Genomic DNA, 25831 nt, shown 5'->3' on the forward strand with positions numbered 1-25831 from the left:
GATGCATAATATTTGCATAGGAGTTTGCATGATGTCGTGCTTTGATTAGTGCAAGGGGAAGCGTGATGCAAGAGTGCACGGGGGACAGAACAGAGGCATGCGGCACGGTAAAGAGGCCACTGTAGTGACTAAGCTCGTAACTAACCTAGGTGATAGCTGATGAGAATTCGACCTGGGCAGGGGCTGTGGGAACAGAGATGAAGGTGTGGGAGAAGTCTGGTACACGTTGGTGTCTCTAATATATGCTTGTAAAATACAATAACACTCCATTATATGTATTAAGTTTGTGTGTGTGTGTATGTGTGAATTTCCCACAACTACTGAACGCTGACCTTTTGCACTATCTCGTGGTAAAGCGTACGCTCTCTTTGTTCTTTTGCCTCATTCAACGGCGGTTGCTGGCAGAAATACAGCTTCATGAGAATTTTCACAAAGGTGCAGACTGCCCATTTTAAGATGAGGAGGGACAATATCATGCTGGATGAAGGAATGCTGCAGTCATTAATGGAGCTGCCGGAGCAGTACAATTACGGCTTGTATGCCAAGTTCATTGATGACTACGGAACCCATTACATCACATCTGGATGGATGGGTGGCACTTACGAATATATCCTGGTCCTTGACAATCAAAAAATGAACTCCCGTGGTAAGTAGAACAGAAGCTTTATGCACACGGTGGTCCACACACACACCAAGACATGGTTGCAGTTTTCTAAGCACTATGAGTTATGGGTGATCTCATTTAGTCTTCATGACCACTCTACAGGGTAGTGTAAGTAGTAGTATTTCCAGGGATTTGCTAATAAACACCATAAACAGGATTTGAGCTCAGACTTGTCTAGCCCCCTAAGTCTGTGGGTTTTCTATTACATCATAGTTACCTCTTTCAAAATAAAGAATCTGGAGGATTTTGTTATTTAAAATGTAAAAACTTATTTTAAATGTACATTCTTGGTCACTGGAACAACCACATGGTCAGTCAAGGAAGCTAAACACCTGGTCATTCCAGATTCCTCTTCCTTCTCCACTCCCGTGGCTCTCCACAGCACTTCAGTTCTCTTTCATCCCTCCTCTCTCCCCCATTTCCACTCCTGGTGGTAGGCCTGGCTCTCATCTTCCACTTACTACTGCCCCAGCTCCTAAATGGTCTCTGGCAGGCTCACCCCTTTTAATCCATTCTCTGCCATTGTCACCAGAACTTTCTACTTCACAGATCTGACGATGTCACTTCCTTGCCTGGTATCCCGAATGGCTAAAAATAAACTCTAAATTCCTTAGCATGGGATCAACTACATTCGTGATCTCCCTCTGACCTACTACAACAACGGTTCTCAAAGAGTGGGCCCTGACTGGAAGCATAGCATCACCTGGGAACTTGTTAGAAAGGTACATTCTCAGGCCCCCTCCCAAGCCTAACTAAGTCAAAATCTCTGGAGTAGGCCCAGCACTGTGTGTTTTAACACCCACTACAGTTTGAGAACCACAGACCTGGGCAATGGGTGAGTGGAAGGATGAGAGATCTATCCATATTGCAAAGTCAAGTTCAAAGTCCTGGTTTCAAGAAGTTTCCCTGATTGTGCCAGCCCAGGCTGGCCACTCTTTTTCTTCAACACGTACATATGTGTTCTACACTGTCCAGTCTTTAAAAAACAATTTTCCAAATATTTTTTCTCTTCATCTAGATAGGAAGATCTTTAAAAGCAAGTATCATGCCTGACACTTTTCTATCTTTTTAGCAGTCAACACAGGGCTTAATACAAAATGAGTGTGCAAAACAAGATGGGGAGTTTAAAAGGGAGCATTAATTTAGTTTTGGCGAGGGTCATTCATTTATTTATTCTTTTAATAATTCAAGATGCTTTATTGAGCATCCATTATATGTTTGTGCTGGGGTTACAGTGGTGAGCAAATCGAAATATGGTTCCTACCTTCTTATATCACAGTATTTTTCAAGCTGCATGTTGTAACCCAATAGTAGGTCTGAAAAATCAATGTATAGATCACCAGCAAAATTTTGAACAACAACAAAGGATAGAATAGAAAATATCATAGAGGATTGTAGGTGGTGAAGGTGACTTACTGCATCAAGAAACTTTTTTTCCAGTTAAATAAAGACATGTATACATCTAGTGGATCATAATACAGAATAAATAGCTTATGGACCAATGTAAAAGAAAAGAGATTAAAAAACTTTATTCACGAGTGTCTTTTTAGGATAATGTAAAAACTCGAGGAAGGAAAAAAAGAATTAACATTTGTTGAGCATCTACTAGGTTCCGGGTGCTATTGCACATATTCTCATTTAATTATTTTGACAACACTTGGAGACTGTGTTATCCCAGTTCTAGCCACATAAACACTGCTGGGGAGGTTGATTACTTTGCCCAGGGCTGCAGGAATGTGGGGTCAGAGCTCGGGACCTGTGGTCTCACACCGCCATGCGGTAAGGCCTCCCATCTTCCTTCCAGGCTCCTGTCTTTGGTGTCGGATTCCTAATTAATTGCCTGGGGTATCTGGTGGCCCCTCCTCTTTAAAATCTGTGAGGCAGAAAAGGGCTTCCAATGTGGTTAATATTCAAAAGGAGCCCACCAACAAATTGTCCCAGGGATAATTACCTCAGTTCTGTTTATAGAAAACCATATGTCGATAATAGCACAATTTGCTATTTGTGAAGAGCTGATTTTCTATAAATCCAGAAAGTTAGTGTTGCTTTTCTATAAATATGGAAATGTGCTAATCATCACCTCATCTGCTGGAGACCGCTAATAAATCAGAATGTCATTTACATATTAACCTACAAAGAACAAAAACATCTACCTTCTTTGCGTTTGACAAATAGAATCACTCACACTCCTTTCCACTGCTGATCTGGTTTTCTCTTCCTATGTCCTCATTCCCTCTCTCTCCCTTTCTTTCTACATTCCTTTTTCTCTCTTTCTCCTTCCCCCCTTTTCCCTTTCCTCTTTGTCACTGTCTTTTTCTCTCTGTGTATCTTTGATCTTTATGACTTTAATTTATATTCTATTAAGCTCTTGTTTCTAAGAGACATCCTGTGTGGTGCATGTTCATTTCCTCAACAGGCTGGGCTGGGCATGGCATGATTTAAGTGAACACACGGGTTGCTTTGCTCTGGGGGAATCTTTTGTCCTTGGCTTTGCCTCAGATCCCCTCTGGGTTCGTCCCAGAGGACATACAAGGCTGTTTTCTTCTAATATGTCCTTTAGATCAAATGCTTCTTCCCCAAAGACAGCATGACACCATGCATCAAAAATCAAGGGAAGTCTTAGATGTTGGGGGGGTGCTGTTAGACATCAATGAGATCCTAACATTTCCTCAAGGGCTGTAACTGACAGCTTTCTACCTTCTGTAGGAATCAGTATGATCAGTATCTAAATCCAGTATTTCTGGATTTAGATTTTTTCTCCCTCCTTCATCCCTTCTTTGGAGCTTTCATTATTTGTCTTTGTATCAGGATATGACAAAGAGAATATAGTGCATGCCCCATTCTGATGTCTCTGGAGTCTGGCTAGTTATACGGCTGCCAATTTACCCTGGGCAGGTCAAGTTCTCCAATGGCACTGTTCCATCAAGTTGTATGTTTCCTGCCTCCTTTGCACATGCTGTTCCCTTACTCCCCAATTCTTCTCCTTGTCTTGCCAACCTGACAAACTTCAGCTCACCCTTCTCAACCTTGCACAGGCATCCCTACCTCTGCCCTGACAACACCCTGTCCCTTCTTTCATAGTTTTGTTTGGTCATACATTCATTCATTCAACTGTGTTCATGGAGTTCGTATCACATGTGAGGACGACAAAATCAAGATGCTCCTTGTTCTGGTGAAGCTCACGATCGAGTGGAGGAAACAAAACAAACAGCTAAAATCCTCCTTGGTCCTCCTTGACCTTCTGCACCATCAGTGAGATCTGTCGACTTGACGTCTAAAGCATATGCCTCATCTGTCCCCCACCCCCTCGATTGCCATCTCACTGGGGCAAACCACCATTCCACCAAACCACCATTGCAAGAGTATCATGGCCTTTTCTTTTCTTTTTTTCTTTTCCTTTTTGGTTATTCTCATTATCATCATTCCTTTAACAATGATAACAGGCTATTTTAGCCTAGAGCTTTTTTTTTTTTTAATTAATAGTTTAATCAAGTTACATTTATTTATTTATTTTTTGTTGCTGTATTTGCTTTTGGGGTCTTAGGCCAGCCTAGAGCTTTTGTATCAGCTATTCTCTCTGTCTGGCTTCCTTTTCCTCTGGTGTTTGCAGAGTAGTATTCTTATCATTCATATCTCAACTTAAATGCCACCTTTTCAGAGGCCATTGCTGACCATCCCTCTGTGTTATATCACCTTGCTTTAATTCTCAGCAAACTACTAGTTGTTCAGTAGCTACCATGCTCATGTACTTATTTGCTTATTGTCCATATCTTCTTTGTAGAATGCCCATTCCACAAGAGCAGGGAGGTTGCCTGCTTTGTTCCTCACTGCGTATTTATTTCCTAGAAAAGTGCCTGGCACATAGTCAGGGCTTAATACCTTGTGTTGGGTGAGTGAATGAATTGGTCAATGTGTAGTTGCAAATCGTGATAAGAGCCATGTAGAAAATGAACATGTTGTAGAAATAGAGACTAACTGCAGGGTGGGTGGGGAAGACACTTGTTTAGGATGATCTGGGAAAGTCTCTTTGAGAAGGTGAAATTCAAACTGAGATGAGACCCAAAGGATAAGAAGAAGATGCCATAGACAAGGGAGAAGGCACCTTTGGCTACTGGACAGCTTGTACAAAAGCCCCACAGGGGAAGGAGTGCGGCGTGTTTGCGAACGGAGAGAAGGTGTGTTGGCCGAAGCTGTGGGCTAAGGGAAGAATGGCAGGAGCTGAGGTTAAGGTTGGAAAAAGCCAAGAGAGGCCTCAAGGTATTTCTGGACATGGTAAGAAGTATGGACTGTACCTGCAGTGACGGGGAAGCCAGCACAGGGTCCCCAACAGGGCAGCGCTATGGTCTAATCCATGTGTCAGCAGATGGTAGTGCTGCCAACACAGAGCACAGATCAGTAGGGCGAGAGTGGACTCTGGGGAACAGTTAGGGGCTCTTGCTGTTGTCCAGGGGAGGGATAAGGAATGGACATGGAAAAATATGATAGACTTGGGATGTATTTTAAAGTAGTATTTAGAGAATTTACAGATGGACTGGGTGTGGATCGTAGGCTACAAATTACTTCCTCCTCTATATTATATTTCTACCATACATGTATGTGTGTGTGTGTGCACATATACATATTAGGGTAAGAAGGATATGATGTGTTTGTCCAGGGGTGCCAGCTTCCTGGTAAAGGCACCCGAACAGGCATTTGGAAATATGGGAGGGATTCTCAGGCAAAGAGAGGACTGAAGAATATACATATATATTTGTTTTTAATGCATATTATGTTAGTTATAATTACATATTAGTTTCTTCTACTAAACCATGAACTTTTACATACAGGTTCTAGGCATGTTGTCCCTGGGGTATTTTTTGTGCTTAGCTCAGGGCGGGGCCCCTAGGGGTGTACCATGAACACTCGTTGAGGTTCATCATCCTTGCTTCCCACACCCGCCTCCAGCTCTTAACTTCATGTGAGTAATTCCACTGTATCTTCCCCAGAATCCCTGCCCATATTTCCAAGTACCTGTGGGCATCTCCACCAGGAATCTGGCACCTCCAGGCAATCACATTCTCACCCCAAACCCTTCATTCATATTCCTCTTCCTGAATTCCTTCTCAATCAGAGATACCACCCACCTTCCAGTTTCCCAGGGAAACTAGAGAGGTGAAAAAATAACTATTTATTACATGCTAAGCTCCTTACTAAGTGCCTTCACTTAATCAGTCTTCTCACTTAATCTTCACAATGATCCTGTGAGAGAGGAGAGGTTTCCTCATTTCTACAGATGAAGGAACAAAGGCTGAAGTGTCATATCACTAGTAAGTAAAAAAAATACACAGCATTCTGAGTTCAAATCCAGAACTCTTTCCTTTTATCTCAGCTGCCTCTAATAGCACTTATAACCAGGGGATAATTTTGGCCTCCTCCCTCTCTCCCCCCACATATCTCATTGGTCACCTCCTCAGTATCCACAGTCTGTCCCTTCCTTTTCATCCCCACTAGTATGTATGGGTGACCATGCTGTGCTGTTTTGTCTGCAGGTTCCCTCCAGCCAAGCAGGCATGCAAAATGAGCAAAATATCAGGGGTCAGATGGATACTCCATAAATGCCTTAGGAACCAAGTTGGTAGTGATCTACTCCAGACCCCTTTTTGTGGCTAATGTAGATAAGACTTGACACATGTGTTTTAGCTTCTGTGCCCTTGGTCTCTCAAAATGCAATATGAAGTAGAATGCTTTTTCATCAGTTGAGGAAGCTCAGGAAGTCTGAAAGGCTACCTCCATCAGGAGGTCATGCAAACCCGCGACGGATTAGAGAGTTCAACTCATAAACATCAAGACTCTAAAGGTTCATGATTCTATGATTTTTTTTAGCCTCCTTGAAAGGTCTTTGCAAAGACCTCCCAGAAAATGACTTCTGTTGATGCTTTGCTCGTGAACAAAACCAGTAGCATTCTCTGGCTTCATTCAAGCCAGCAGGCAGTATGACAGTGGAAGGAATTCTTTTTCCTGAGATATTTTTCTCTTCTTCTAGGCTCTGCCATTTAGGAGCTGGTACATCACATTTCTGAGTCTCAGTTTTCCCATAAAAAATGTAGAGATGATTATAAATACTTCAAAAGGCTATTGTGACAATGAAAATAGTGATAAAAAGCACTGTAATAAGTGAAACGCTGTCCAAATAGTAGTTACCATTATGGATTACAATTTTAGGTGAGGTCAGTCCATATTAAAGCCATTTGATCTGTAGAATTAAGAATATTCTGGTGACATGGTAGCAAGGAGTTCAGACTTTGGAGTCAGATACATCTGGGTGTAGGGGTCTTGGTTCTACCATTTAGTAGTTGCCTGACCTTGCTCAAGGTACAGTGTTTAATTTCTCTGAGTCTCAGCTTCTTCAAGATCCAAATAGGAATGACAACAGAGTTTGAGAATAATTCCAAGTACTTGTTACATGATGAATGTATAATGCATCTTTTTTCCCCTTAATGAAGGATATTAAGATAGTAGAATGGTTGAAAACATGGGCTCTGCCACTTACTAACTGTGTGATTATAGGCCGGTTACCTAATCATTGAAAGCTTCAAATTCTTCACCTATAAGCCAGAGATATTATGATTTACCTCATAGATTGGTTGTGAGGAATAAGTGAATTTATCCACAAAGAATATTTAATGCACTGCCCAGACTCTACTAAGCACTCAGTACACTTCAGTTGCTGACACGGGCTCTGAATCAGATTGCCTGGTTCAAGTCCCATCTCCTACATCTACCTGCCATGTGACCCATAGGCAAATCGGTTAACCTCTCTGGGCCTCAGTTTCCTCTTCTAAACAATACGACAGTACACACTTCATAGGGCTGTTATGAATATGAAACAATGGGAGCATGTGGTCCAGTGCCCAACATATAGTAAGGGTTCAAAAATGTCACCAATTATTGCTACACTATGTTGGTGTTATTGTGACCTCATGTTTGTTATCCCCAGCTTTACAGTTATTAACTCTGTAATGTTAACTGTTCTCTCATCTGTGAAGTGGGGGCAATAAGAAGACCCATCCCCCAGGGTTGTGCAATCCCTCCGCCATAAAACATTGTTCAGACGGGAGGGAAATCATTGTCATGATGTCCAGCCTGCAGTGCTTGGTGCTTTTGCTGTGGACTTGGAGCCTCAGCAATCATGCCTCCTCCTCCACCTGCCCATTTCTTTGATCAAGGTCATTCGTTTCTGTCTCCAGAGCTTCATCCGGTTTTGGAGTGACCGCTTTTCCCATTTATCAAGGTCACTTTGAATTCTCACCGCTATCTTTCAAAGCGTTAACAACTCTGCCTAAATCAGTGCCTGCTTTCCATCATCCCCGGCCCTGATGGATACCAGATAACAGTGACCCTGGGAAAGACCCTTCCAGCAAGGAAGCAGTACACCCAGCCCATCATTGATCATCCCTTCCAGTCAGGGCTCTTGGACCAGCCACCCTACCACCTACCACCACATAGTGTAGACAAAGCCACAGGGACAGAATTTAAAACCTTACTAAAGTTGATGTCAATTATTGCTCTACATCCTCTTTCTCCCTCCTCTCTGCCTTCCTTTATTCATTCATTCCTTTAGCCGTTCATTCAACCAAACATTTATTAAGCACACACAACATGGGCAGTATTGTCTAGATACCAAGATGATTAATACATGGTCAAGCTCATCAAGGGATTCATAGAAAGTAATGGCCTTTTCTTTGTCATAATCCTCTGATTATGGTCAGAGATGATTTACTCTGTAGACAGCTAAATTGGTTACCACCCAAAGTGAACTAACAATCTATTTTCTTATTCAGTGTATCTAGAATCAACCGAAGTATTTGGTTTTAACAAAATGTATTTACAGATAACTCCTAATATTTGTAAAGTATAACATAATTCATACCTAGTATTCAAATTGATGTTAATAATAGATTTATGAGGAATTATATTATTGTTTTCCCCAATCTTACAGAGAGAAAGCTGAGATCCAAAGAGCTTAAGTAAATGGCTCAACATGACTCATTTAGGATTGAAGCAAGGTCTTCTGATTTAGATTTTGTGTATCTCCCAAGTATTCTTCCCTTTCCTCACACCCCCTGTCATTCATTTTGGTATTATATACCAGAGGCTTAGACTCTAACAGTGATGATAATAAGACAGCCAAGATTTACTGAGCATTTATTGTGGAAAAGACACTGGGTTAAGCACTTTAAATGCATCATCTCATTTAGTTCTCAGGAGAGACCTGAGAAGAGAATTGGACACTATCATCTCCAATTTACAAATGAAGAACTGAGGCTCAGTGATGTTAAATCACTTGCCCAAGGCCACAGAGCTATTGATCAGCACAGTTAGGGGTCAAACTCCAGAACCCGGGATCTTAACCAACATGCCATAATGTCTCCAGGATGTCTTAACCTAGAGTTTTTCAAACTGCAGACCACAGCCCATTAGTTGATTGTAAAGTAAACTTAGTATGTCACGACCAGCATTTAATAAAATGAAATATAATAAGATGGAAAACATCACAGTGCATCACACAAAATAGAGTTAGGTATTGAAATTTCTTTTAGCCAGATGAATATGGGCTGGATCATAATGTAAAATGTATTTTACTTTTGAGAGTGGTCAGAAAAGTATAACAACACTTTCTTAACTCCACAGACTATACACATATGTTTGATCACTTCAAATAAAGAAAAAAGTCACCAATAGCCATAAAGGAGGCATTGGGAAATCTATTAGTCAAGGTTCTACAGAGAAATTGGAATCAATAGGATATATATGTCTGTATCTATCTATCCATTTACCTATGCTTATATAAAATATATATAATATAAAGGGATTTTGAATAAGGAATGGGCACACACAATTATTGTGTTTGTCAAGTCGCAAGATCTGCAGCCAGCAAGCTGAAGATCCAGGAGAGCTGATAGTGTAGTTTCAGTCTGAGTCTGAAGGCCTGAGACCCAAGAGAGCTGACGATGTATTTCCAGTCTAAAGGCTGGTGGGCTTGAAACCCTGGAAGAGCTAATATTTCAGTTCAAGTCCAATGACAGGAAAAAAGCCAATGTTCCAGGATGAAGAAAGGAAGAATCTTCTATTACTCAGCACAGGATCAGCCTTTTTTTCTAGTCAGGTCTTCAATTGATTGGATGAGGCTCACATTGCATTAGGGAAGGGCCTTCAATTGGTTGGACGAAGCCCATGTGCATTACGGAGGACAACCTGCTTGATTCAGTCTAGCAATTTAAATGTTAATCTCATCCAAAAACACCATCACAGAAATACCCATATTAACGCTCAACCAAATATCTGGGCACTCCATGGCCTAGTCAAGTTGACACATAAAATTTGCCATCACAGGAAGGCAGACTAATGGGAAAGCTAGAGGCAGATGTCATCTGATAACTGCCAAGCCAAGTGTCAGAAGTCTTCTGTAATCAAATGGTTCCAATGGCTATCTCAATGGAAATGAAAGAACAAAATCACTGAGTTTTAATTCTGTGCCAGGCAGCGTGCTGAGCGCTTACATGTACATCATCTCATTTTAGCCTCTTGGCAACTTTTCAGCTATGTTTTGTGGCTGTTCCCAGTTTACAGAGGAGGAAAGCCAGGCACTGAAAGGCAAAATGACATGTCCAAGGTGACACAGCTGATCAGAAGCAGGGCAAGATTTGAAACCAGGTTTTCTAATTCCCAGTGCAACGCTTCTTATGACACACCCAGATATTCTATTTCATCTATTTTCCTTTTTTAAGAGCACGAGAGTGTTTGTGATAGCTTTGAAAGTGGTTACATCAGGTTTTAGAAATAATTAAGAGAGTGTTATTTTCTATATCCATTCTCAAATGCAATATTGGGTCAGTTTAACCCATTGATTCTGAATTGTAACTGGGAGAATAGTTAAAGGTTAAACTGATGAGCTTGTGATTGTCCTGAAACTTAAGTACAGCCACAGAGCCAGGAACAAGCATTATGTACTGGCCGATGACACTCAAAGAGGTGAACCTTGGAGACTTGTAGGTCAGAGGAAGTGTATATGGCAGGGGTGGCGAGTGGCAAATGCTACCTGGATTGTGAGTTGAAGATTGTGAAACTGCATATAAGCTCAGCCAGAAACTGCTATGATCAATTAGTGATGTCTGTCAAAGGCAGGGGACCGAGGGAATGTGGGCTCTTGGGCTGTGTATTCACTGTACCTTTATTAGAATGAGACAAATCAGGCCGGGACGATTAAGCCATGGATAGAGAGTAATTGGGGTGGGATGCAAATATAATCAAAGTCCCTTAAATTTCTCATACTTTCCACCACATTTTGTTACATATTATTGCTGTTATTTGCTCACATATTCCCTTTCAAGAAGATTCTGAGTAGAGAATTTTCCCTTTTGACACAAAGTAGGAAACAAGAAATACTCAAAATCTCAGTGGGAAAACCCCACTCATAATCTGATCTCCATCCATCTATCAATCCATCCATCCACTCATCCAGGAAATCCTCCCTGAGCACCCATGATTTCTGGACACACAGGGCTGGAACACTCAGACCCTTGCCCTGGAGAAATGTGCAGTAAGTTGGGGGCTAAGAATAATGTGATACATGCTTCAATAAGAGCAAACACAGGAGATACATAAAGGAGTGAGCAACCTACCTTTTCTGCCCCTCCCATTTTCTAGGCTCGAAACACATCCAAACCTGATCTTCCAAAATTAGTAGGAGTGGGAGTTTGCCTGGCAGGGAAAGGAGCTGGGGCTTTCCAAGCAGAGGGAGTTGCATGGGAGTCGCTAGAGCAGCAAGTGGGTGAGGGTGAATTATAGGAGGTGAGAGTCCACCTCCTATAGTTGCACCTCCAAGAGTTGTACGCTCTTGCCCTTGAAGGAACAGTCCCATGGCTGGGTTATGCCAGGAAGAGTGATGATAGCAGTGACCAGGAAATAGGGTCAGCATTTGGCCTCTCAAAAGCCACAGCAACGATAGCACACTGCAGGAGCTGTGCAAAGATGAACTTCGAAAACAGGAGTGTCTCTGCCACTGGAAAAGAAGGCCAGCATTCAAGTGAGCCTGCTCAGACCTCCAGCCCATTGCTCACCATTGGCCTGCGCTTTACTGAGCTACGTGCTGGTCCCTGGACTTACCACTCTCTCACTGGGGATTTGTAGGTGCTGTTTCTTCTACACCTGGTATTCTGCACCTGTCCTTCTCCCCTCCCTTGTCCATCTGGCTAATGCTTATTCATTCTCAGGTTTCTTCTTAGCTTATATAGGACTCTTCCATGCAGTCTTTCTGTCTCCCCACCTCTGGGTTGGGATTCTATCTCAGGTGCTTCTGTGTACTTGGGACATATCTCTGTGTGTCACACCTTTGCAACTGCCTGTTCCCAGTGTGCATCCGTTAGTATTGTGTCCAAGAGTCTTGCCCATAGGCTGAGGCTGATCCATAGCAGAGACATGGTGTCTTTCTAGCTGAGGTGGTTCAAAATCCAAGGCCACATATGCTGGGGCAACCTCTGGAGCTTTCCTTATACTCCGTAGAGCAGGGCTGGTACCCTAAAGGGTCTGAGCTGAACTGGGCAATGAGGAGGGTAAGGTGGGCAGGAACCTGATTGCGAAAGGTCCTCTATTCATGGCTAAGCAGTCTGAGATGGCCCAGCAGTTCTTATGCTGTGCCCGCTAACCAACCAGTCACCCGAACAGACACTCACTGGATTCTAACAAGCTCCAGGCTTTATCCCCAGTTACCATGACAACCAGACTTCACGGTGATGGATGGTATTGATTGACTGACAGGCTCTGGGTTTCTTGGCTTTGTCCCCACTGCCCTGAAGTCATCTGCATACACATGGAACTGGGAGAATCTCAGCACCAGCCTTCTGATTTTGTCCTGATTTTGAATTTTTATCTCTAATATCATTGAAAACAGCTTCAAACTTAAAGGAGAAAAACCTGAGATGATGTCAAAATTCTTCCCAGAGCCATCCATAACTCTCTGTCCTGTAGGCAATACAGTGTGGCATACAGAACATGTGCTTTGGACACAGGCCTTGGGGCAAGTCTCATTCTGTTATTTACTTATTGTGTAACTTTGGGCAAGTGACTTAAACTATCTGAGTTTAAAGCATTTCAGTTTACTCCTCTCTAAAATGGGAATGATTATTGTGCTTGTTAAGATGGGTCAATAGTAAATGAGATAACACATGGAAAATCTCTACCTAGCAGTTAATAATACTTATCAAATCTGTCTGACCCCCTTCACTCACTCATGGCCTGACAGTTTATGCTGCAGAAATACTGATTCTGAAAACTTATTCTCACATATTCCTTAGTCTTCCTCACTCTCTAATTTTTCAGATTCAGGATCAGGAACCAAGAGCCTTGATATAACCTGCAGCATTCCTGGTATCTGCAGTGACAGTAGCACGTGACTCTTATTGCTGGCTCTGAGCCAGGCACTGTCCTGAGCATGTTACATGGCATGGATAAACTCATGTGACACTCACAACAACCCTGTGAGGGAGGTACTATTAAAATTCCCATCTTACAGATGGGAAAACTGAGGCACGGAGAGGTTCAACAATTTGCCTCCATTCCAGAGCCTAAATGCTGCCTCTTGTCATGGCTAAAGTTGTCTAGAAGGCCAGAGCCTCTGAAGAGCCCTTACGAGAGGAGGGCATGAGACTGCAGTGTCAACACTGCCCGTTGGGAGCAGAGCTTCCTTTCTCTGAGTGCCTGTGTAGAATGAGGTAGCCAGGGAATGAGGGGCTTGGTAAGCCTCCTTTCGGGACCACCATCGCCAATCATGGCATGCAATGGCAGTTTCTCTGCAAAGTAACGCTAGCATGATGCAGTGGAGCTGCCACCGAGTTTGGGTATAGCATACCGTGCTTCAAGACCTGATTCTCAGGCTCGTCAGTCGTGGGACTTTGGGCGAGTTACCTGAAAATGACAACTAAGATTTGTTGAACAGAGAATTGTGCCAGACACTTTTTTAGGGATTCACTTATGGAAACTATTCTCATTCCCACTTTAAAGATTAGAAATATGAGTCACAAAGATAAGCGACTTACTCAGAGTCACACTGCACGTGAATGGTGGAACCCCGACCCCACTGTTCACGCTCTTAACTGCCACACTGCCTGCTTCGCCCAACCCCCGGAGCCTGTAGGATGGGTAAATCCTCCTTGCCCTGGAAGACTGTTGAGAGTCTTCAGTGAGATAATGCAGATGAAAATGCTTCATAACAGATCAACTCTTAATCAAGCGCAAGACATCGCAAAGCTGTAATTTGTATCATCAAGGAAAGAAAGACCTGTGATTCTCAAAACATTTTAGAGGTAGTGTCTAGACAGGCTGGAATCCTCCAGCCCTCCTGGGGGGTGTGGCTCATGCCAGGTTCTGTGCAGAGCCTTGTAAGCCTACAAGATGACATAGAAGCTTGCAGTCTTACAGGAAGAACAGAGCAAGAAACTGACAAGTACTAGAGGGTGCCACATGCCATGTTGGAGAGGAGCGCAGGGGTACAGTGGGGACGCAGATCCAGGGCCCCTGGGGAGTGAGGGAAGGCTGCCTGGAGCTGAGTGAGAGAAACTCAGTGAAAGAGGTAAAGGGACTAGCCCCTGCACAGGCACAGAGGTACTCAGTTTATTCTCAGGAGGCTGGGAAGAAGCATGAGTTTTAATGGATAAACAGAAGTACCAAGTGAGCATGTAAGCTAGCCAACATCTCCCAGCTAGCCCAGGCACAGACCAACAATCATCTTTTCCAATGTGATAGCAGAAAAATAGACTATTTGATTCTCTTTTCCCTTCTGAGGCTGTCTTTAGAGGCAACCAATGTAGCAAAGCAACATAGCAGATAGATCATAGCAACCTGAGTGGTATTTGTTTGTTACAAAGAGATAAATAATGCATTACACCTGCTGTTTTCCACCTAATGCTTTTAATCTGAGGAATGACAGACTTGCTGTGTTCTGGCACCTTAGAAACCAAACTGCCTGGTTCTGAGAGCCACATGGATGCAGCAGCTCCGCGGAGGCATGAGGGCGGCAGCTCTCACACCTGTGCCACAGCCAAGACCGAGTGGGGAAAGATACAGTAGACGTGGTGGGCAGGGACATGGCCCCTGGGCTCCCAGCCTGCCAAGCAGGCACAAAAGCAACTCATCTTGGGACCAGGCTAGAGTGGGAAGGAACCCAGCCTCCTCTCTCTTTCCTGCACTCTTTACTTCCTTGGGCATCTTGACTGAATGACATTTCCCAATTCTCCACTCTGGAGTTTAGCTTGCATTGGTTTTTCTGAGCAGAATCCTGCTGCTAGAGACAAAAGTCTTCCACATGGTCTCCCTGCAGTCTCAATATCCTTACAGCTTTGCCTGGCTAATCCCTGTGTGTCCTATTTGTCTCTGGATCCTTCCTCAGCCCCTAAGAACACCTTCCCAGACCCTGCTGCCCTGGGTCAGAGTTCCTCTCACACACATCGTAATTGTCTGTTTCCTTGTCCATTTATACACTTGACTCACTGGGGTCAAGCACTCTCCTTCATCCTCTTCATCTGCCAGGTGCTTTGCACACAGAAGTCATTAGGTACTTACCAAGTGGTCTCAAGTGTTCTGGTGTGTTCTTAAAGTCTCAGATCTTGGCATCGGAAAACACCTTCGAAGACCACTGTTCTTTTCTACCCCTTGAGCCCCTCTGTACTGCTCACAGGCAAACAGCCAGCCTCAGCCTGTCCCCGTGCCTGCCGAGACACCTCACCTCTGCTCGGCCGTGATAATGACGTACTTTACGCTGAGCCTAAACCTGCCTTCCTGGAGCTTCTGTCCTTTGGTTCCTAGCTCTTGCTCTTGCAACCACACACACAAGCCTAAATCTCCTTCCTCAAGACAACCGTCTGGGGAGTTCAATCCAGTTCTAGTGGTCTATTTTAAAGAGAGCTCTTTCTTCCTTTCTTCAGGTAATCACCCCAGTCTCCTCCACATTCTCAAAAGGATGTTGCTTTGGATGTCTTCACCCTCATGATTATTCTTTTCTGATTGTTCTCTATTTTTATTTTATCATAGTAAGGACCTTTAACATGAGATCTATCCCCTTAACACATTTTAAGTGAACAGTACATTATTGTTAACTATGGGTGCAGTGTTGATTTCTAGAACTTATTCATCTTGCAGAATTAAGACTTTATGTCCATCGATAAGCAGCTCTCCTTTTTCTCCTCCTCCTGTTCCCTGGCAACCATCATGCTACTCTTTGAATCTATGAATTTGACTACGTTAGATATCTCAGATAAGTGGGATCAGACAATCTTTGTCCTTGTGTAACTGGCTTAATTCACTTAGCATAATGTCCTCAGGTTCATCTATGTTGTCACATATTGCAGGATCTCCTTCTTTTTAAAGGCAGAATAATGTTCATTGAAGGAAGCCCTATTTTCTTATTTCCTTTTTAAAGTGTGGCTCCCAGAACTTTGTACCAAGCTCTGGGTCTCTCTAGCATACAGAGAGGACAGTGAGATTAGTTTATTAATTATAATTTTATAATTAATTATAATTTGCCCTACTGTGTTGGGAGTAATCTAAAACTCTAAGGCCTTTTCTCTTGCTCTAAGCTAAGTGTATTTTTATATACACTGATGTCAATGTATAGTCAGATTTTGGAACAATCAACTCCAGAGTTCACTGAGTTCAAAAGCCCCAAACAAACTCCAGTTTGATCTGGTCTAAATTTACTATCTCAGGAGTCCAGCCTGATGGGATGGGGGTGGAGCAACGGCAGAGGATTGCCTGGTTCTATGAACATAGTCTACCCATGCCACGCCATGCCTCCATCTGGGCAAGGCCTACTACACAATGTCTCCAGACTTTTCTCTGCTCCTTCCAGCCCATCAGCCCCTACTCATGCTTTTATCTACCTGATTCTAGTTCAACTCCTGGATTTTGGTACCAGGTTTGACTTTCTGTGCCCCCATCCCAACTTCAGGATACGAATTAGTATTCTGTTAACACATTACTCCAAACCTGCTAGCTTTTCCATGGCAGGACCTTACTTATTCAGATTCACATCACATTCATCTTAGTTTACCCTCAAGATGTCTACATTGCCCAACACATGATGTGCTGGAGATAGAACATCGCAGGTGCTTACTAAAGTTTTCTCATACAGCAGAATTCTTAAGTCTGGGGCAATAACTGGGATTAGCAAAAATACCATCCGGTTCTGTGTAACACAGACTTGAGCATGAATCTCAGCTGTACTGTTATTTCACTATGTGGCCTAAGCAAGATAATTAACCTTTATGAATCTCAGCCATCTCAACTATAAATGGGAAGTATGGGCTAGGTGTCCAAGAACACTTTGGCTCTCAGGTTCTATGATTCATTTATAAGTCACACACTCCCCTTGCTGGCTGGTGCCCTACTTTGGGGTCGTTGAAAGGCAATTCTTTGCAGTCAAGTCGTGCTACTCAAATCAAGCTGAGATTCCCTTCTCCCAGCAGCACGTGACGGGCTGTCAACAGACTCTTCTAGAGCATAATCACTCCGCAGGCACCCTCCAGCCCCATTAATCAGCCCGTCCTGTCGCTTTAATTCGGCAGCACTCCACCACGCACCTACGTAATCACTCTGGCTTCTGCCCGTGAATTCTTTTCATCCACTTTTGTTTATCACTGTTGAAGCATTTTTTAATCAAAACAATTAAATATGCTAAATCTTCCTCAATTAGTAAGGCATTAAAAATTAAAAGTGCATGAACAGAAATGGCAGAAGCAGCCTTTCGCTTGGTGCTGAGTCCCAGTGCTCAGGGCGTCACTCCCTGACACTTTCACCTCTGCGGTTACTGAAAAACTGATAGTCACAGGGTCACAGAGAGCTTCAGCTGAAAGGGGCCTTGGAGATGATAACTTTTTCTTTCCATAAATGGGAAACTGAGGCCCAATAGGATCATGGGCCTTTTCCAAAATCATAGAGGGTATTAGTGACTGGGATTTGAATTTAGGATTCCTGAATTTTAAGTTTCCCTTACCAAAGGACTCAGGGCATTCATTTATTCAGTCGTTTTTGTTTTTTTTTTTTTACGTTCATCCGTTATTTTTTCTGAAAATATGTACTGAACTCCTACTTCATGACACACACTGTGTTGCTATGCTGGCAAGGCAATGGTGAATAAGATACAAGTCCTTGACCTCATGAGTTTGCAGTGTAATGGGGATACAGGCAAGGCAACTTTGATGCTCAATATCCCCTTGAAAATATTGAAGCTAATACTTAGTTCCACTGGATGACAGGCCTAAGCTATATTTCCTTTGCGGTGTCCAGAATAACTCTACAACTGGCAATAATTGTTTTATAGTTGAAGTGTAAAAGGAATGATAGTTCAAAGTGCAAATTCTAGTTTGCTATATTCAGAAGACCTCTGTCACCCCAGAAAAAGTTGAACTTTGTAGCATGGTCAATATCTTGCTTCCATCTTCTCTTCTAGCCTCATCTTGCCAGACAGACTCGAGTTGGAAACCCAGCTCTGTTCATTTACAGGCTGTGTGATTGAAGCAAAATGGCTTTACTGCTTTGAGAATTATTTTCCTCATCTGCAAAAGTGCAGGTTCCTAGGTGGGTTCTCAGATTTAGCCAAATGCAGAGATGGATAATGAGGGCCTGACAGTCCTTGTGGGGTCCAAAGGGCAGGCAGACTTTCCATGGGGACCTATCTATCTTCCAACAGGACTCTGGCCTTTCTGGGTGCAAAGACAACCTGGACAAAAAGACTTGTGATGAATGTGATTATTCAAGCACAAAGAACATTGGTAGATCTGAAGAAACAGGGAATTATTCTGATCAAAAAATGGCTCATGGAGTAAATGAGATGTGAATGGGAGCTTGAGTAGACTTTGGAAAGATGTTGAAAAGGGAGAGAGGAAGGGCAATTATACTGAGAAGCAACATGTGCAGAGTGAAAATGGTGCCTATCGTGGGCTGAGCACTGTGCTAAGTAAGCACAGGAGTACATGGAGATGCATAAGACAGAATCATTGCCTCAAGAAGGCTCAGTAAACAATGGGCAAGGGCAAGGTACTGACAGTTTTGAACAACTAGTGTGTGCAATAGATATCCTTTACCATTTCAAGAAGTATTTGGGTTGGAAACACACTAAAGAGAAAAGTGAAATGAGGTTGAATAGGGCTTTCTACCCAGATCTCTTAAGACTCTAAAACCGAAGCTATCTTCTACTATTCAGATGGTCATAGCATGTCAAGTGTCTTTTAGTAACTCAGCATTTTATGTTTCTCTGTCTCCCTGTTGCAGGTATTACCAGCGAAGATATCAGGACATGCTTTGGAGCCTCTGTGGGCATTGAGTATGAGTATACAAATAGCATCACCATCGAAGGAAGTTTATCAGGAGATCGCTGTAAAAAATTTGGAACTGGCAAAAGTGGCAAGTGTTTAGCAATAGGTCTCCCCCAAAAAGAAGCCAGATTTTCCTTTGGACACACAAAGATGACATGGAAGCTAGTTTTTCCCCTGATTGATTTCATTTCAGTTAATGGTCACACTGCATAGATGCTAAATATCCCAAACTAATGACCTGCAGTGGTTCTGTTTTGAATCTACCATGGGCTGAATTCATCTTTGAAATACTTGCCTTTGTATGGGACAACCTCCTAGATTTCAAGTATTAGACAAAGATCCAAGTAAGAACTGAGATGAAAGGAATGTGGAGACGGAATCTGGAGTGTGGGTGGTTGGAAGGAAGCCCCACCAGATTACAGTCTATAGGGAGGAAACAAGGCAGCTGAGAGAGGAGACTCTGGTTACCAAGTCCAAACTCAAAGAATAATTGTCAGGGAGGGATTGCACATGAATATTTTCTGGCATTTTCTGAATATGTCAATTGGAGTGCTCATGTATTCACTCACTCATTCATTCATCAAACATGTAAAAGTATTTTTCAGGTGAGAGGCACAGAGAAGACAGGAATGATGAAACAGTTTGTAGTGCACTAGGTGAAGTAGATATTAAACAGGTTCAAGCTACTCCCATTGCATTAGGTCACTCATGCTTCAGGGCCTTAACCACATTGCTTCCTCTCTCTGCCATCCTTCCACCCTCTCTTCATTTACCTGGGAAGCGCTCACTCACCTTCCTAGACAACTCACCTTTCTTCCTCAACAACTCCCTGACCCCCTACTGTATATCTGACCACTTTTTTCTCTGCACCTCCACTGAGCCCTAGAGTAACATCTTTCCTAGCAGCTATGACAGCTGATTGAACCTGCCTAGTATACAGCAGGCACTGAGTAACTAGTGGACATATGAATGAATGAATGAATGAATGAATGAATGAATGAATGAATGAATGAATTACCATCCATTTTCCCATTCTCCCTCCTCCATGTGGGCTGGACTGTCCTCCCAGTTTCTGCTTCACTCTAGAGAGTGTGAGTCTATTTCTAAGTCTTGGCCCTTCTCCTCTGCCTTGTCCTGATAGTTAAGAGTAGAAGAATGAGAAACAGCTTAGAGCTGTTACTGAGAACACACGAACTTTGTCCCACATCTCACTGCTTGAGCTTGCCAACCAGTCCTTTGGCTTCTCCTTTGGCTTTTTGGGAAACGAGCTAATGTGCTAATCCATTTGCTGGCAGAAAGCAGCAGGAAGGCCATGGCTGTGGAAGACATCATTTCTCTGGTGCGAGGTGGCAGTTCTGGCTGGGCCGGTGGCTTGACACATAACAGGAGCACCATTACCTACCGTTCCTGGGGGAGGTCATTAAAGTATAATCCTGTTGTTATCGATTTCGAGGTAAGTCTTTTCGCAGCTGAAGGAACTCTACGTCCATGAGGAATGAAAGTGAAGCAGACCAGATCATTTCATATTTCTTATTATGAGCCCATCAAAGAACAAGATTAAATGTAACGGCACACTGAGCCAGTGGCCTTGCCCAGGCCTGACTTTAGACCCAGGCCCCGGAGAGCTGGGGTCAGAAACTTATTACCTGGCCAATGCTTAGTTTTACACTAGTAGTCCCAGGAGTTTTCCAGGGTTAGGCTATATTAAACAAATGATCATCTGCATTTGTACTTGAAAGACTCTAAAAATCACATCTGTTAAATTAGGAGTTGGCCAACTTTTTCAGTAAAGGACCAGATAGTCAATATTTCAGGTTTTGTGGGCCACAGGCAGTCTCTGACACACAAGTAGTAGTGGTTGTTGTTTTTCTTTTCCTCTTCTCCTTCACACCTCTTTAACAATGTAAAGATCATTCTACGGCCATACAAAAATAAGCTGTGACTTGGAGTTGGACCTAGGCTGCAATCTGCCACGGTTGCTCTCAATTTTCACATCTCATCATCACAATGAACCTCTGGCATCGATACAATTCTTCCCATTGAAAAGAGTAGGAAACTGAGGCTCTGAGAAATCAAGTGAGTTGTTTAAAGCCACAGAGCTTCTATGTGGCAGAGCCTGGATTTCAGAACTTCGGACTTCATATCCAGTTCTCATTTCCTTCTATCCTAGTACCTTCCTTAAAGCAGTGGTTCTCAACCATGGGGGGTGATTTTGCTGCTAACGGGAAATGTAGCAATGTCTAGAGACATTTTTAAATTGTTACAACTCACAATGGGGCAGGGAAGTATTACTGGCACCCAGGAGGCAGAAGATAGAGATGTTGCTAAATATCCTACAAGGCACAGAATGGGTCCAACGACAAAGAAATATCTGGTCCCAAATGTCAATAATGCCAAAGTTGAGAATTTCTGCCTTAAATTCCTAACCTCATGAAGGGCATAAAACTATATTCAAACTTTAAAGGGAGTGGATTTTTCTAGCAGCTTAAAAACTACTTCTGTCAATATGCAGCATAGTTCATTAAAAAAAAGGTTGTTATTTCAGACTTTGAAGCAAAATATTATTTTTTCACTTATTTTCTCCATACTCATGCCTATTTTCTACATGTTTAAAATACCTCATATGAATACATTCCTTCTCATAAAACATATTACCTATAGTTAAACCTAAAAGTCTATTATAACACCCTGCTTTCTATGAAGAAAGAGGTCAGATGGATTAACCTTGATTTCATTTCTTCTTCAATAAGTAAGGGACCATTTTCACGCACCTGTAATTCACACAGGGTCTGAAAATTGCTATCATGAAGCTATTAGTGATTTGGGCAAAAACTGTAAAATTGATATCAGGAGTAATATATAAACTTTCACGGGCAAGAGGTGAACTTTGTGTTTGCCTTGAACAAATTTCTAAGGGAAAGACTGAAGTTCATGATTTGGAGAAGACCAAATACTGTCTACTGGGAAAAGAACCTGGGCTTTGGAGGGGCAGGGGGAGAGGAAAGGTATTGACATGGCTCAGCTGCCTTGTTAGTGTGTGACCTTGGAGGAGGTACTTCACTCCCTGAGCCCGTTTCCTGTTCTATGACACATGGATAATACGCTACTTCACAAGGGTAGGGAGAGAGGGGTGGGAACTTAGTGAATGTCAGTTGAAGAAACAGGTTTAGATCTCATCACTAGCAAATGACAGAGCCCAACCTGAGTCATGTCACACTGATACTAACATCCACAATCTCTTTGCAACTCATATTGCCCCCTGAGAATTTAGGACTCAATGCGTTAAGCCACTGGTGAAGTGATATAGCCAGCACCGTGCTTTAAAAAGAGAAGGCTCACAGGGAAGTGAAGGATGAATCAAAGGAGGGAGGAAGGGAGAAAGGAGGGAGAGGGAGAGGGAGAGAGAGAGAGAGAGAGAGACTGACTACAGACAAGGAGACCATGTAGGTGTTATCTGGAGCCTGAAGTTCAGGGTGGAACAGTGTCTTATTCACTTGCATATCCCCAGAGCTCAGCAGTGCTTATATAGAGTAGGTACTTAGACTGAGTCATATTATAGTATGTCTGTGTTACATTATGTTGCCATGTTGTATTAAGTGATGTATTATGTGCTATGTGTTATCTTATGGTGTTGCTGTATCCTATCACTTGCCTTCTGTGAATCTGTTTTCTCATCTGTAAAATGGGGATGAGATCATTGCCAATATCTTTTCAAGTGCTACCATCCTAAGATCTTTTTCTTTTCTCTTCTCCCTTACATCCTACTGACCCACCTCTGGAATGTGTCCTTTCCTCTTCCTGAGGTCCCTGGGAGGGAGAAGTCTGAGATGGGGGACTGGGCACTTAGACCCACTGGAAGGTCAAAGAGAGGTTGCCCAGTGGTCCTGGCCTCCCTGGAAATGAGTCATCTTTAACCAGGGCAACAGGGCAGCTTATTCTGCACTGACTTCCGAACAACGGGGCCAAATTTTCTGAGCTTCCAGTAAGTGGTTTTCCCTTGGCTGGGGGCCCAACCAGTCCTGCCATTACTTCATGGTGAACTGAGCTGTGGCCCCCGTCTGCAGGCCAAGGTCTGTTTGCCACAGGACTACCTGTACACACTCCAGGAACCCAGTCAAGGCTACTGCAAATGCCATCTGTTGACTTTTGTTTCCAGAGAAGTGACACTGTCCCAGTGTGGCTCAGTCCTACCACTGACTTGCTCTGTGACTTTGGCAGATCGCTTTCCCTCTTGGGGCTTCAGGTTCATCTCCTATAAAATGAGAGATTTGGAGAAAAACTTTCATTTTATGATTGTGTTAAAATGGATTGCACTGTAAACATGCTGAAGATAACATGCAATTTGGAAAACATGGGCTTTTGTTTTTTTACTATCATCACATCTAACAAAAATGGTGCTTTATTTGATATTGTTCTTCCCTTTTACAGTGGTGTCTCATAAGACTTCTAGGAAGTAGGTACTACTCCTATTTTCTAGAATTCGGATCAGGTTTACAGAGGGGCAGTTGTGAGTCCCAGGTCACCCAGCCAGGAAGTGAGCTGCACTGATTTAGTGTTTAGCACGTGAGGGGCCTTTCCCATGTACCACCTCCCTCTTTTAATCCTTATGATAAACCCGGAGGGTGGGAGGACTGTTCACACGTTGTAGGTAAGGACGAAGGCTCAGGGTGGCCCAGATCACACAGCTGGATGCAGTAGGGCTGGGATCTGAAGCCAGGTTTTCTGGCTCCAGGTTCAATGATCTTTCTATTACATCTACTACTTCTCAGCCAGAGGCAATTTTGTCTCCTAGGGGACATTTGGTAACGTCAGGAGACAGTTTTAGTTTTCATGCCTGGAAGGGTGCTACTGGCATCTAGTGGGTAGGGGCCAGGGTGGCTGCTAAACATCCACCATGCACAAGGCAGCCCACTCCTGCCAACAAAGGATCAACCAACTTGAAACGCATTAGTCCCAAGGCTGAGAAAGCCCACACTACAGTCACTCCTGGCATGATTGCCTCCAAGGTAAATGACCCCCTACCCACCCCACACACTTGCACCATTACAGGAATCGCTCAGCAGTGACACTGCAACTACCCATCAAAGATTTTATTAATTCCTGCACTGAAGATTGACAATCAAAAAAAAAAAAAAAAATACACACAAACACACAGACTTTCCCTGCTTCCTAAAAGTGCTGGAGGTGGGCAGAGGAGCTGGCACAAATAACTTCTAAGCTCTCTTCTTTCTCTGGTATTGGGAGAGCGCAGATCTCAGGGTTAAAGTAGGTCTATGAGTGGCTTAGTAACTGTGTGACCCTGAGCCAGTGACTGGAATACTTGGAGCCTCCACGTCTTCACCTGTGAGCTGGGGAGTTTAGCACCTACGTCACAGCGTGGTTGCCAGGATCCAAGGCAGTGGGATAATGTTGGTGTCTGCCTCTGTGCCTGGCATGCAGCAGGCCTTCCAGAAGGTTAGTGGCCCATCCTTGGGCTCTGGGAAGGTAGACAGAGCCCAGGGAGGGGCCCTGTGTTCTTTCTGTGCCTGCAGATGCAGCCCATCCACGAAGTGCTGCGGCACACGAACCTGGGGCCCCTGGAGGCCAAGCGCCAGAACCTGCGCCGGGCCCTGGACCAGTACCTGATGGAATTCAACGCCTGCCGCTGCGGGCCCTGCTTCAACAACGGGAAGCCCATCCTCGAGGGCACCAGCTGCAGGTGCCAGTGCCGCCAGGGCTACCTGGGCCCTGCCTGTGAGCAGACGGAGATAGAGGGTAAGGCCCGTGCACCCCACCCAGTTCCAGCCTCGCCCAGCTCAAAGGGGCCAGGGCCAGAAGGACCTCTGGGGTTCCCAGCCCTTCCTTTCTGAACCCGCTCGTTCACTACCCTAGGATCTCACATGCAAGAGTTCCGTTGCTCACCCACCACATTTGATGGTTCTTTTGCTTCCTCCCTGTTGTCAAGACCCTTTCTTGGATGAGAACTGTTTCTCACCAAGATTTAGGTGGACAATAGATTCATTTCTGGAGAGATAAACTAGTTCCCTGGGGCTGCCATAACAAATTATCACAAACTAGGTTGCTTGAAACAACAGGCTTCCGGAAGCTAGAAGTCCAAAATTCAGGCAACATTGGCTGGGTGGTTTCTTCTAGAAACTCCAAGAGAGATCAGGCTCCATTCCTCTCTCCCTGCTTCTGGTGGTCGTCAGCAATCTCTGGTGTTTCTTGGCTATAAATGCATCATTCCAATCTCTACCTCTGTCTTCACATGGCATTCTTCCCTCTATGGCTTTGTTTTCTCTCCTTATGAGAACGCCCATCATGGGATTAGGGCCCACCCTAATCCAGCATGACCTCATTTAACATGGTTTCATCTGCAAAGACCCTATTTCCAAATAAGGTCACATTCACAGGTAACAGGAGTTTGGACTTGAACATATCTTTTGGGGAAACACAATTCAACCCACCATAAGGGATTAGTAGTTGTCATTATAGTGTAAGGAGCTGTGACTAAAATCAAGGTTGGGGCAAGGAAGGTTTAAATGTACATAACTGCAGCATGAAATGGCTGGTACCAGGAAGAAAGTTATCAAACAAAGACTGAAAATATGTCCCTTAAAGATGAAGGGGTCTGGGGACATGGATGTGAACTGCAGCTATTTCAGTAACTCACTGTGAGACACTGGTTAATCACATCTATCTGGGCTTTAGCTTTTTCATCTAAGTTTCCTCTGAGCTCCAAGAATCTCTATGCATGTCCCAGTCCTCTAGTTTCCAATTTTCCAGGCATCCAAAACAGTTTCTATGGTGCAGGGAATGATGGTAAAACAAATGGGCTGCCAAA

General features: G+C 43.5%; 1 protein-coding gene across 1 annotated transcript in view; it reads left to right on the forward strand.

Annotated features, from left to right (window-relative positions):
• Positions 1 to 25831, forward strand: part of C8A (complement C8 alpha chain) — a 56001-nt gene that overhangs the window by 26393 nt on the left and 3777 nt on the right. The window contains exons 7-10 of the mRNA XM_012785122.2: positions 406 to 646; positions 18965 to 19096; positions 20304 to 20461; positions 24540 to 24762. Of these exons, the coding sequence (XP_012640576.2) occupies positions 406 to 646; positions 18965 to 19096; positions 20304 to 20461; positions 24540 to 24762 (754 nt within the window). The remainder of the gene's footprint in view (positions 1 to 405; positions 647 to 18964; positions 19097 to 20303; positions 20462 to 24539; positions 24763 to 25831) is intronic.

This window comes from Microcebus murinus, chromosome 2, assembly GCF_040939455.1.
Source record: "Microcebus murinus isolate Inina chromosome 2, M.murinus_Inina_mat1.0, whole genome shotgun sequence".
Lineage (NCBI taxonomy): Eukaryota > Metazoa > Chordata > Mammalia > Primates > Cheirogaleidae > Microcebus > Microcebus murinus.